The sequence below is a fragment of the Cynocephalus volans genome, chromosome 16 (genome assembly GCF_027409185.1).
Source record: "Cynocephalus volans isolate mCynVol1 chromosome 16, mCynVol1.pri, whole genome shotgun sequence".
In the NCBI taxonomy this organism is placed as follows: domain Eukaryota; kingdom Metazoa; phylum Chordata; class Mammalia; order Dermoptera; family Cynocephalidae; genus Cynocephalus; species Cynocephalus volans.
The window spans coordinates 57,386,210-57,400,166 of record NC_084475.1 but is presented as its reverse complement, the minus strand read 5'-3'; the positions used below and the strand labels follow the sequence as shown (position 1 = coordinate 57,400,166).

The 13,957-nt window shown below is 35.0% G+C and overlaps 1 protein-coding gene across 1 annotated transcript in view; it reads right to left on the bottom strand.

Annotated features, from left to right (window-relative positions):
- CCDC171 (coiled-coil domain containing 171) overlaps window positions 1-13,957 on the bottom strand; it is a 338,249-nt gene that overhangs the window by 301,589 nt on the left and 22,703 nt on the right. The window contains exons 5-6 of the mRNA XM_063080963.1: window positions 11,879-12,069; window positions 9,984-10,115 (exon numbers count right to left, since the gene is read on the bottom strand). Coding sequence (XP_062937033.1) covers window positions 9,984-10,115; window positions 11,879-12,069 — 323 coding nt within the window. The remainder of the gene's footprint in view (window positions 1-9,983; window positions 10,116-11,878; window positions 12,070-13,957) is intronic.

Genomic DNA, 13,957 nt, shown 5'->3' with positions numbered 1-13,957 from the left:
GCACACTCGGGAGAGTGCAGCGCTTGGGAGTGCAGCGGCGCTCCCGCCCCGGGTTCGGATCCTATACTGGAATGGCTGGTGCGCTCACTGGCTGAGCGCGGTGCGGGCAACACCACACCAAGAGTTGCTATCCCCTTACCGGTCACAAAAAGACAAAAAAAAAAAAAAGAAAAAAAGAAAAATCTAAATATATGACAAGTTAGTACTTTAACAATCAGGCCAAATGGCAATGGAAAAATATATTTATTCTAAGAACCCTATAGTTCTGAGTAAATATTTTGTCCCAATTAGTCCAGTTTCTCTGTAGCCAACCCAGACCTACACCCCTCTTATTCCTCTCTGTGTGATACTTCAACAGTTGTCAAGAAAAAAATGTGAATGTAGTCTCCCCATTAAAATGAGGTTTTTAGGGCCGAGCCCGTGGCACACTCGGGAGAGTGAGGCGCTGGGAGCGCGGAGACGCTCCCGCCGCGGGTTCGGATCCTATATAGGAATGGCCGGTGCACTCACTGGCTGAGTGCTGGTCACGAAAAAGACAAAAAAAAAAAAAAAAAAAAGAGGTTTTTAAGTACTAAAGAAAGGTGCTTTAAACCCCTCACTATCTAAATGAAAACTTTTCTTTCTACTTGGCAGATTAATTTCAAAGAATCTGAAAAAAGATTGCTGAAGAAGTGAACGGATGTCCAAAAGACTATTAGATTCAGAAAAACATAGCGTTTTAAGAAAGGCATTTAGAGATTACTTAGTCCAGTGCATTCCAAATTTCTCAACCTATTAGCCCCACAAAACTATCCATATAAAGGGGATTTCATTTTGAGGTAAATACGAAATGCTATATACTTACATTTTGGAGATTCATAACGCATATTAGTATGTTACAAATTAAGAGAGTTCTACCATAAAGAAAGTGTTTTCCAATATATTTCTCCCAGGAACATGTTTTTAAAAAGAAACAACAACAAAAAAATAAAATTAAAATTAAAAATAAAAAGAAACAACCATTAGCATCCCCACAGACCAGTATTCTTTACAACATTCTGGGAAATACCAACATAGTTAATCTCAGTCTTCACTTTGAGTCCAGTTTGACATCTCAACCATAAGATAAGTGTAGATTCAAAAGTTCAAAATAATTCACTGAGAAAGCAACAATCAGGTACTATCTAAATTGGCATGTATTTTCTGTTTTCTTTTCCTGTTTCTTCCTTCTCTGCCTTCTTAGACTATAAAAATGAAGGAGCCACATACTAAATTGAAAAGACAATCCAAAGCCCGAAAGTCCTATGCCCCAACACAACAAAAAACAATATAGAACCTCCAAAAAAAATAATCTAGGGCATTTGATAAATCTCAAAGCAGGGACAGAACCTAGGAGCACCCACCACATCAGCTGAGCACCTACCATCTGCCACTGTTACTTAAGCCTACGGAAGACTCAAGAGAAGAAATACAGAAGTTCAGTCCTCAAAAAGAAGTTCAGAGGGAAAAACAAACTAGTAAGAAAGGTAAGAATGCCAACTGTTTTGTAACAAATAAAAGATGTAGATAAAGCCACGTATCAAGAAGATGAAAAAAACATCACGGCGACTATGCAGACATACAAACTATGCAAAAGTAGGAAAGAGAAAAAATAACAATGGTAGAAAAGAACTAAACACACAGAAGATAAACTCCCACTAAGAAAAAAATCAAAACTCAAGGAAAAAAGCAAATTCTGCACAACAGTTTCACATTATAAAATACACTTAATACTAAAATATTCAGTAAAACCATAATTCAAACATGAGACAAAAGTGAGAGTGCAAGTCTGTCACAAGACCATAAGTTAAAAAGAACAGAAAGAGGGGACCACTAGTTAAACATATTGGACTGAACATATCCAATTATTTCTGCTGAAACCCCACTTAGGTGAAAATAAAAATTAAAAATGAATGGCAAAAAGAAAATGAATGGCAGAGAAGATGACAGCCAACGAAAACATGCCAAAATCAAATCTGGAATATGGAAATCTAATGGATAAGTGATAAATGACTTATGTTTCAGCTTTTTCAATCTTGCTAAATACATAAAAAGGGAGGAAGCTGATTCACATCCACAAAAGATCAGAAACTGGTAGCACCATGTCTTAGTCCACCTGGGCTACTATAACAAAATACCATAGACTGGGTAAGCAAGAGAAATTTATTTCTCACAGTTCTGGAAGCTGGGAAGTCCAACATCACGGTGCTATCACATTCTGTGTCTAGTGAGGGCCCACTTTCTGGTTTACAGATAACACTTTCAAGCTGTGTCCTCACATGGTGGAAGGGAAGAAATCTAGCCCCTTCGGCCCCTTATAAAGGCACTAATCCCACTCAAGACATCTCTATTGTCATGACCTAATCATCTCCCAAAAGCCCCACCTCCTAATACCATCACAACTGTGATTAGGTTACAACATAGAAATGGGGTGTGGGGGGAGGGGGGCGGGGCAGGACACAAACATTCAAACCACAGCAAACCAGTTAACCCTGAAGCCAAGCCATGGGATCGAAATGAATACAAGAGTACTGTTGAAAGCCTTTATAAGCAGTACTTGTATTCTCAGATAGCCTTTGCCAACTCTCTCTCTGACAAGTCCTGCTCCCCATCCTGGAAAAAGGGAAGGAGTTTATTAATTAGACAGGTTGATCTAAAGAGGTTCTCAGGACATAAAAACCAGATGCAACTGGAGTCAGACTGAGACACCTTATTAAAAATTAGGAGATTTTATATATATAGTATATAATGTATAGTGGGCAATTAGACCTCACAGCTCCCTTTTCCTCTTCAGCTCCCAGAACACTGACTCCTACACTTACATCACTATAAAGAGGAGACAAGAATATTACTTTCTGGGAAAACTACCAGTCCAAGAGAAAAGAGCTACAGATACTGGCATTGTAAGGTTCTCCAATTAAATGGAAGGGCTCCACATACAAAGAGCTTCCTCTTAACTTTTTAGTGCCTCATTCTTAAATATGAACATATAGCCAAGGATCACTAGACATTCGAGGAAAGCTTGTCATGTGAAACTCAGAGACTACTATAAGCCAATGAGACCAAACACCAAGAGAAAATAAAGACCACTGGGGCAGGAGAGGAGAGAGGACATCTAAAAAACAAGTATGACTTACATCCTCAGAGAGTTAAATTAAGATATTGCAAACATGAAAGAAGAGTATACGATAAAGGTGTAGTCAAAGAACAAGAGAGAGCTCTTGGAAATTAAAAACCCAAAAACAAAAATGAAAATTCAGTAGAAATGTAACAATATAAAATTGAGGAAATCTCCCAGAAAATAGAGTAAAAATATTTTAAATGGACAATAGGAGAAATAAGCATTCTAGAAATGTCAACTTTAAGCCAAACTGATCTATAAACCCAAACCAATTCCAACAAAATTATAGTAACTTTTTTTGGTGGAAAATAACAAGCTATTCCTCAAACTCACATTGAGGAGTAAATGGCTTAGAATAACACTCTCCTGCCCCAGAAGATATTAAGAAAAAAGAGAGAGAAACTTTCCCTACCAGATATCAAGACTTATTCTAAAGCAATGGTAAATAAAACAATGTATTATTGATGCAGAAACAGACAAGCACGTATATGAAACAGAATAGAGCACCCAGGAACAAAATATTAAACATAAAAGAACGTGGTATATAATAGAGATGGCACTATAAATCAATAAGTGGTAAAAGAATAGACAACTGAATAATTGATACAGGGACATTTGATTATTCATTTGGAAAGAACAAAATTAGATCCCATCTCATGCTATATATACAGAAAGAAAACATATATTCTCTTTATGACTGGTAAAATAAGACAAGAAATTACTATTACAACAGAAGAGACTGATAAATTCAACTACATTAAAATTTAAAACTGTATTTCAGGGCCGGCCCCCTGGCTCACTCAGGAGGGTGCGGTGCTGGTAGTGCCGAGGCCGCAGGTTCGGATCCTATATAAGGATGGCCAGTGCGCTCACTGGCTGAGCGTGGTGCAGACAACACCGTGCCGAGGGTTGCAATCCCCTTACCAGTCAGAAAAAATTTTTAAAAATAAAAATAAAAATAAAAATGAAAATAAACTGTATTTCAAACACAATATAAATTGTCTACCTGTCTCCACAAAGAGGAAAAAGATGTTTGCAAAGGAGACATAAGTAACCAAGAATTAGTAATCAAATATATAAAAAGCTCCTATTAATCAATAAAAAAAAAAAGAAAGAAAGAAAGCAAAAAGTATAAACTGGCAGTTCACAGAAAACAGTCAATAAACATAACATGCTCAATGTCACAGAAGTAAAAATTTAAGCAAGAATGAGATACAATTTCACACATACCTATTGCATAAGAAATTAAATATCAAAAATACTGACAGGCTATAAAGGAAAAGAAACTCTTCTCTTAAGTTGGTACAGCCTCTCAGGAGAAAAATCTGGCATATATTTTACCACTGAATAATTGTATATACACTAAACACACATCCACATAAACGAAAACATGTGATGTTCACAGAAGCACTGTCTGTAAATAACTTAAATTTGGAAAGAGCTTAAATATCAATCAATCAGATAATAGATAAAATTAATTATGGTATGTATATACACCAGATAAAATACAGGAGTTAAATTGAATGAACTATAGCTATTTTATTAACTTGGATAAATCTCAAAACCACAAGTAAAAAAAGTCAAGCTGGACAAAGATGCATAATATATGATACTCTGCATATTTTTAAAACGAATAAAATACCAAAGTAATATGATATACTGTCAATGTATACAGACAGAAAATTAAACACCAAGTTCAAATGGTAGTTATCTTTTGGGAATGGAGTAGTGGCAGGATGGGGAAGTGATTCAGAATAGTCTTCAATGGTATATCAACTTATTCGTTTTTAATTCTGAAGCAATTAAAACAAACACTAACGTGATCTAGATAATGTGTATTGGTTATATTAATGGTATTGGTTGGTTATATTGGGTATTCATCATATCAATCCCTGGGGTTTTTATGTATGCTCAAATTTTTGTTTTAAGTTTATGGTTTTATCAATACATTCCAAGTCTGGGATGCACTGTAGTACAGAACAAAATTCCAAAAGATCTACAAAATACTTCAATGCAGTTTACATAAAGATTAATTTACCTTCTCCCAAATAAATTTAACTTTAAAATTTTTGACATATGATTTATTTTCTAATCAAACCAAGAGCTACCTAGATTCCTGCAGTGGAAAAGTAAGCATGGGGTGGGTGCATGTGTACAGGCAGGCGTGTGTGTGTGATAATAAAGACAGTGGAAATTGAAGTTTTTTCTTTCTTCCACTAGAGGGAGTTGTTGTACTTAAAATATTTCTAAATGAGACTTGTTTTTAATATCACAGGAAACCACATTGTGCTTTCTTTCCACATCTTCTAGAAACATAGCCTCAAAAGTATGATTCCTAATATGTACTCAAATAAACATTTCTCAAAATTCAAAAGATAGTTCCAATTCTGAACAATTACACAAGTACAGTTAGAAAAGTATTAGAATTTAAGTACTCCCCTTTTCTAGATTATAAAGTATATCAATACAGTAGCTACATTAATCTGGTTCATGGTTATCTCCTAAAACAGCTAGAACAAGTTCCTCCTCTCTAAATCCCCAAAGCCAGCACAGCTGTATAACAGAAAAGTGTTTGTTGCTGTAGAGTATAAACTGGTACTAGCTTTGTATAATATCTATCATAATTATAAATCCATAAGCTTGAAAACCCAGCAATTGTATTTCAGGCATTTATACAGCATAATCACTTATACAACTGCTCGAAGATATGGACAAGAATGTTAGTGAATCATTTTTAATTAGAGCAAAAACTTTTGGAAAAATTAGAATGTCCATCAGTAGGGATTGCTGAAATATACTTGAAACATCCACATGACAGAATACCACACAAACACTACAAGAATAAGGTATGAACATCAAAAGACGGATGCAAAATATTATTAAGGTATATAATTTCAATTATGTAACTAATTAATATATGTTTCTATATCCTTAGGTGACAAATGGAATTGGAGGGGAAAGGGGCAAGACCTTTACCTTCTGCTTTTAAATTTCCCTAAATTAGGGGCATTTTTACAATGAACATGGTAATTTTATAAAGTAAATATTAAAATATTCCCTATTTGGGAATATCAGGCAGTACCAGTGCCAAGGTGAGTTTCTATGCCATTGCTAAAAGGACATCAGTAGACAGTTTTACTGGAAACTACAAAGAAATACTCCTTGCTGCCCTTGGTGATTTGAGGAAAACTTCTTAGACACTTCCTTTTCATACAACTTCCTCCGCACTGTCCCTAGATCACAATTGTATTTACTGGGTCAGTCTTTTGACATGTTACACCCCAATCCCTATCAGCTATCGTATCATGCAACGTAGCTGATACCTAAGCCTGGTCTGATGACTTTCTTTAACTGCCTCCCTACTCTTCTTCCTCTTTACTTAGTTCATAATCTTACTTTCAATCTACCTTTCCCACGCCATCACAAACTCACCCATGCCTTAATCACTAGATACACATACCAAATGTAGTCGATGAATGAGAAAAAGATAACTTTATTCCCTGGCTGAACTACAGAATTTTGGAAATGAAATAAATATGAAAAATATACCTATTCTAAATGTTTTCAATCCTACTGATAAATTATACATTGAAATGAACTGGAAAAACGACAAAGGAGGGGAATGGTGGCTTAAAAAAAAAGCTTTACAGCTGCCTGTCCCACACAGCCTGCAATAGAAAAGCTTGTCACAAATAAACATCCTCAAAGTTCACACTGCAACTGCAAGAACAAAGAAAAAATTAAAAAATAAAAACAAATGCTAATTTTTAAATTAAAAATTTAAATAAATAGAGATTAAAATTGTAAAATATATGTATGTATTTTTTAAGATCAACATACTTTGTTCTAAAATTACCATATCAGGCTGGCCGGTTAGCTCAACTGTGAGAGCATGGTGCTGTAGCACCGAGGTCAAGGGTTTAGATGCCCGTACTGTCCAGCAGCCAAAAAATAATAATAATAGTAATAATAAATAAAATTTAAAAATAGGATAAAATTATCATGGCTTTGATTTGTTTTGAAATTTCAAATAATGGTAAAGACACATGGAATTTTTTTTTATGTTTTATCAAAAGAGGACAGGGGTTTAAAAAAATAAGAAACACTATCTTAAGATGAGGTAACATTTTTTTTCTTTTTTTTTGGTGGCTAGCATGTACAGGAAACCAAACCGAGGCAGTAACTTTTGAAGTAACTCCAGTAAGAATCTGCATCAATATTCCAGAGAAGTACGCCTCTATTTAGTGCTCCAATTACTAGGAAAGAAAAGGGGTATGGCATAAAATTAAGATTTTCTTTTTATAGTGGGGCTGAATTCTAAAGCCCAGATGACAGAAATACTACACCAGCTTTGTCTGTTAAAGATAGGGTTTCACTAAGAAGGGGTTTTTTAACTTATTTAAAAAACTTAACTCCCTTAGAGAGCTACATGAAGGAACACTATATGATACTAACACCTAATCATAAGATGAAAAACTAAATCCATCAACAGCCAATAAAGAGACAAGAAAATTTCACTCTATCCTTCAGGTTGTTTAAAAAAAGACTTTTTTTTACATATAAAGTCAAATAATAGTTTCTTAAGTTTGATTTATAAAAGCAAAGCAGTTTTCTTTTGTTAATATAAAAAGGACATGAAATTGAGAAACAGAGCTCTAAGCATTTCAATTACAAAATACAATAAAATATATCTTACAAAAGTAGCACAGCAAGGTATTGATAGTAACTAGGGAGTACATGCCCCCATTCATCTCCACACATCATAATTAAAGACTGATACAGAATTTTTAAATTCTTTTAATACTTCATAATATAAAGCTCGGTATAACTACATATGTTTCACTTAGGATTTACAGGATTGACCAAGAAACTGGACCAAAATCACATTGTTCTCACTTTTAAATACTGGTCTCTGAATCATATTTTATAAGTTTAGGCCTCTGGCTGTTAGTACTACAGATTTCTTTTTTGTTTTGTTTTTCCTTTTTTGTTTGTTTTTTGGTGGCTGGCCAATATTGGGATCCGAACCCTTGACTTTGGTGTTATAACACTGTGCTCTCAAATTTCTGAGTGTTTAGAAATAAAGGGATTATTTTCATTTACTTAAGTTTGCTTGTTTGTTACAGGTAACTATTAAGACAATAATCAAGACTAGTCTTGAAAAAAAAAAAAAAAAAGAAAAAAGAAAAAAGGCAATTATCAATACCAGCTCAAATATCATCCTGCTGTGTTAAGACTTCCCCAGTCTCCCAGGAAGTTAATTGATTTCTCTTTTATGGTCTTATAGCATTTTGTTCAGAATTTTATTACATTACAATACATTTTATCTCATTATACCTCTCCCTATGTTGAAAGATCTTCCAGGACAGAAACCATACCTTAATCAGTTTTATATCCTCAGTACCCATAACAGTAGTTCATAAGTACTTATAGAATGAAGGAATGAATGAACGAACAAACGAATGAACTAACTACACAAATTACAAACAGAAGCTTAGAACACCAAGAGGACCAAAGAGTGGTTGTACTGTCCTTCCAGATTCTATAAAAGGGGTGACTGGGAAGAAAAGCATCGTGCAAACATTAGGGAAAGCTGTGGTTTCACTGGTATTCTGAATACTTACATAAACAACAAATTCAGTACTTCCACTGTTCACTGCCAACTTTTGCTCTTAAAGAAATAAGGTGCTTCTGGGCCGGCCTGTGGCTCACTCGGGAGAGTGTGGTGCTGATAACACCAAGGCCATGGGTTCGGATCCCATATAGGGATGGCCGGTTTGCTCACTGGGTGAGCTTGGTGGTGACAACACCAAGTCAAGGGTTAAGATCCCCTTACCGGTCATCTTTTTAATTAAAAAAAAAGAAATAAGGTGCTTCCTATTTTCTGCATATTTTTGTCCAGCTTCTGTCCCGCAAATTTGTTTCTAACACGACGTTACTCCAAATTTTATTTTACGTGGTTATTTTACATTCTTGTGAAGAGTACATATCTTTGACATCTATATAAAGCCTATTTCAATTTGACATTTTGTCTAGAAAATGTCAAATTTTGTGTCTCATCACAAAATAGATAATGGAAGAAGTGATGAAAATTTATTTGAAATTTTTAAGTTAGTTGGTTGGTGCATTTTTTTCTTAAAGGGTATTAACTATTCACAAATTTCCCTTATAATACACATAACACAATTAACAGTTTGAGTTTCTCCTATCTCTCCTTCAAAATAAATACTTCTAATCTCCTGAAAAAAATGGTGAACGTACACTGGAGTGAGAATCTGGAGACCTACAGCCTTCTCCCTCAGTCTATAATCTAATCTAATTCAGTAACTTGTAAATCTCCATCTGCTCATCTATAAAGGGGGTTAGATTTAATCAGTAATTTTAAAATGGATTACTTGAAGCCTTGAGGATTCTGTACGTTTGGAGGGGAGAAGAGATAGAGGAAAACTAAGAATTTGTACTTCTTAAAAAGAGTTCAGGAACCACTGTACTATATGATTTGTAAGGACCGTCTAATATTCAAAATCCTTTTGTTCTATTTCTTTATTCTATTAAAGACTGCTATTAGTCTCACATTTTCAACTGGAAAAATTAAATACCAAATGTAGATATTTCCTTCTCAATAATTTATGCAATAGAATTCACCCAACAATTAATGTTACCTGTTCAGAACAGTTGCCCTATTGTTATGTAACTACAAATAAAACATGACCTTCCAGAGATCAAAGACTAGGAGTTATTTTCACCTTGAGTGAGCCAGTCAATTATCCCACTAATGTAATTTTTAATATCGTAACCATTAAAAACATATATTTAAAAAACTGAATTATTATTTTTAAAATACCTGTACTATAAACTGTAACTCTCTTCTTTCTGCTTCCCATTGTTCTGCTTGTAATCTAAACTCTTCCAGTGCTGTCTCTCTCACATGAGACTCCATCTCATTCTTCTCCTGTTGATGTTTTTCCAGTGCTTCCTATACATGAATAAAATCTTGCTTTACTATTAGTTCAATAAAAATTATCTTTCTTCCTTCATCCCCAGTTTAAATGTATAAAGGGGCTGTCTTTATCTATTGACTATCAAAACTCATTATAATTCATGTTAAAATCATTAATAAAACTATCATTTTGATCATCAGAATGCAGATCTGAATGAGAAGCTATGGTTACTCATTTAATTTAAACAACATGGTTACCCATTTAATTTAAGCAACATGTTATATATAGGCACATATTTGACCCAGTTTTTCTGAAAAATTTAACTCAGCGGTTTGAACAAAATGCATTATATGACAAAGAGACAAAAACAAAGTAGACTACAGTTAATATGGAAATCTCCACCTGTGAGCAAATTGTTTGGATTATCCCTGATAATTTATACGTAAATCTGACATAGAACAATGTATATCCACAAGGGGAGAAGGAAGTAATTTTGTGTAATAAATCAGGATAAGGAAACTCCAGAATGTTAAAAGTTTGGAAAAAAAAAAAAGTTTTTTTAAAGTTCAGACTGTGACTAATACCTAGCTCTACAAATAATATTTGGAAAAAGCTTTTCCTTCTGGGTTTTCCTAGATGTACTATACTTACAAGATCTAATTTGGTTCAAAATCTTAAAAATATAAAATACAGGTTTTTCCTGAGAGCCAAATTTTCTGACCTACAGGGTTTGAAACTAAGTCCCTAATAACACAGGGGAAAATTATGGGCTTATAAGAGAGAGAAAGAAAGTCTCCTGTGTCCATATAATGGTAGCAAAGATCTGTATAACAAATATTATCCTCACAACTTTCACTAATGGAAAGCCATCATAACGAGCCTTGAGGCTTTTTTCCCCTAAGGGCTAAATAGACTTTGGGGCTAATTCAACCCCAAAGTCCCCGCAAAAGTCTCTGTGCAGATCAGTTCAAAGCCAATAGCCTAAAATCACAGCAGAGTTCCCCTAAGCAGCCAATCAAGATCATATCAAGATTTTATATCTTGAGGTGCAGGCCGACTGGCTCTAAGGGATGCTGCCACCATCACTTTTCTTTTCCCATAACTCTAAGACATTTTATGTGGGAAAGGCTGAACAGGCCTACCCAAAGATGGAAGTACCAGCCACCATCTAAACTTCCCCCATTCAAACACTAATGGAGTTCTTATGAATGCCAGGCACTATTTCCAGGGTCTAGAAATAGAGTAGAAAACAACAGATACAACTATGACTACTGACATGGAAGAAATCAAAAGCAGATCTGCTGGCAATGTCTGCGAACTCTTGCATCAAAACTTTTACATTTGGTAAATGCTTTTGTGAAATTATTTTTTAGAAAGGATACAAATAATGTACAACACATCTCAGTAAACATTATATATAGAAAAAATCCTTTAAGGGCCGACCCCGTGGCGCACTCGAGAGAGTGCAGCGCTGGGAGCGCTGCAGCGCTCCCGCCGCGGGTTCGGATCCTATATAGGGATGGCCGGTGTGCTTGGTGTGGCCAGTCACAAAAAAAAAAAAAAAAAAGAAAAGAAAAGAAAAGAAAAAATCCTTTAAAAGTTATTTTACCGGGCCGGCCCGTGGCTCACTCGGTAGAGTGCGGTGCTGATAACACCAAGGCCCCGGGTTCGGATCCCATATACAGATGGCCGGTTCGCTCACTGGCTGAGTGTGGTGCTGACAACACCAAGTCAAGGGTTAAGATCCCCTTACCGGTCATCTTTTAAAAAAAAAAAAAAAAAAAAAAAGTTATTTTACCTTTAGAGTTTTTTCTAGTCTGCTTTTTTCTTTCATAAGTAAATCATATTCTCGATTGCAATTTTGAATCATATCATCTCTTTCCTCCAAATCATGTTCAAATTTTCGGCACTCTTCTTTCCATTTCTGCTGGGAAGTATGAAATGCTTTCTCAATCTCATTTGCCTTTCCTTGAAGTTCTGAATTCTGAGCTATTAAAAATATAGTAGAATAACAGATATATTTGCAACCATGAGTTAAATCACTAGGAGTCCAAAAACATAGACATTGGAGCTGATTCCATTTACAGCATGATCTTAGGACAAAACATTTAAACTTTTCACTCCAGTAAACTCTTGAAAAGCTTACTCACTGTCCCTGAACCAATCTATTCTATTTCTCCATCTCTTCTTCCCCTTCAGACAAAAGTGATTTTGCTATGAAATACTGTGACATGTTCCTGAAGGCGTGCCCAAGTTTACGTGCACCTCTGGCACCAGCTGCAACTCTCTCTACTACTACTTCTCCTATTCAAGAAAATATATCAAATGTTTAAAAGAAAAAAAAAACTGTGACATATCCATAACTCCATTAGGTTGTTTTTTTATTCTACCCTCAACATTTTATTACAAAAATTTTCAAAAACATAGAAAGTTGATAGTATTGTATAGTGAATACTCATATATCCACAACCTAGACTCTACAATTGTTAATATTTTGTTCTATTTGCCTTATCAGACATTTAAACATCTATTGATGCATTCATTGATTTATCCACCCATCAGGCCATCATACTTTTTTCTGCATTTCAAAGCAAGTTGCAAACATCAGTACATTTGACTCCTAAATAATTCAGTATGTATATCATTAAGCAGAATTCAACATAGTTTTACTTGCCTTACAGGTAAAACTTACATATAGCGGAAGGCACAAATCTTTATTTAGTGTACCATTCAGATTTTACAAATGCATACACTCATGTAACCCAAACTCTTATCGAAATGTAGAACATTTCCTTCAACCCAAAAAGTTCCCTCATACCCTTTCCCAGTTGATCTCCACTGCCAACCCATCCCAGAGACAACCACTGATCAGAATTTTTTTCACTAACAGTTTTTCCTATCCTAGAACTTTATACAAACAGAATCATACAGGATGTACTCTTGTGTGTAAAGTTTTTTTCACTCAGCATAATGTGATTTTGAGATTCATTCACATTACTGCATGTATTAGTAGTTAGTTCCTTTTTATTGCTTAGTTGTATTTCATCATATAAATATAATACAAAATGTTTCTTCATTCTCCTGCCAGTGGGCATTTTTTTCTCAATTTTGAGCTACCATGAATGGAGCTGCTATGAAATTCTTACACAAGTCTTTTCTGGACAATTGTTTTTCTTTCTCACGGCAAAATACTAAAGAGTGAAATTGCTGGGTCATAGGATAAATACATGTTTTTTTAAAAATAAATTGCCAGGCTTTTTTCTAAAGTGGTTGTACCATTTTACACTCCCACTAAAAAGGAATAAGAGTTCCAGGTGCTCTACATCTTCATCAACATTTGGTATTGACAGTCTTTTCAATTAGAGCCATCTGATAGGTATATAATGAAGCCACTGTGGTTTTAATTTTCATTTCCCTAATGATAAGTGAGGCTAAGCATTTTTCATGTGATTAATGGCCAGTCCTCTACCTTCCTCCGTAAAGTACCTGTCGAAATTTTTTTACTTTGTGCAAATAATTTCCCATCTTCCTTGGACTTCAAAATTTCCTCATGGTTAAACAAAAGTCATTAATTTTTATATCTCGTGCTTACCAATTCTTGTAGTCCTAAATTCCAGGTAGTGGTATAGTTATTACATATCAGAGGTGATTGTCAGGGCTCAGAACACTATACCCCAAAGGATGGTGCCTTGTCATGTTGAGTATTTTTGAGCTGAAGGAGACAGAAGGGCCTCAGAAGCAAGGCCTCTGTCTCCTCTGACCTCCTGTCTCCCATCCCTCTTTCTCTTCAAAGCAAGCCAAAAAACCTTGAAAGGTCACTCTCTGACATACTTCCCCCGAAAGAATGTTATAAGACCCTCATGTGACAGGTGTACTG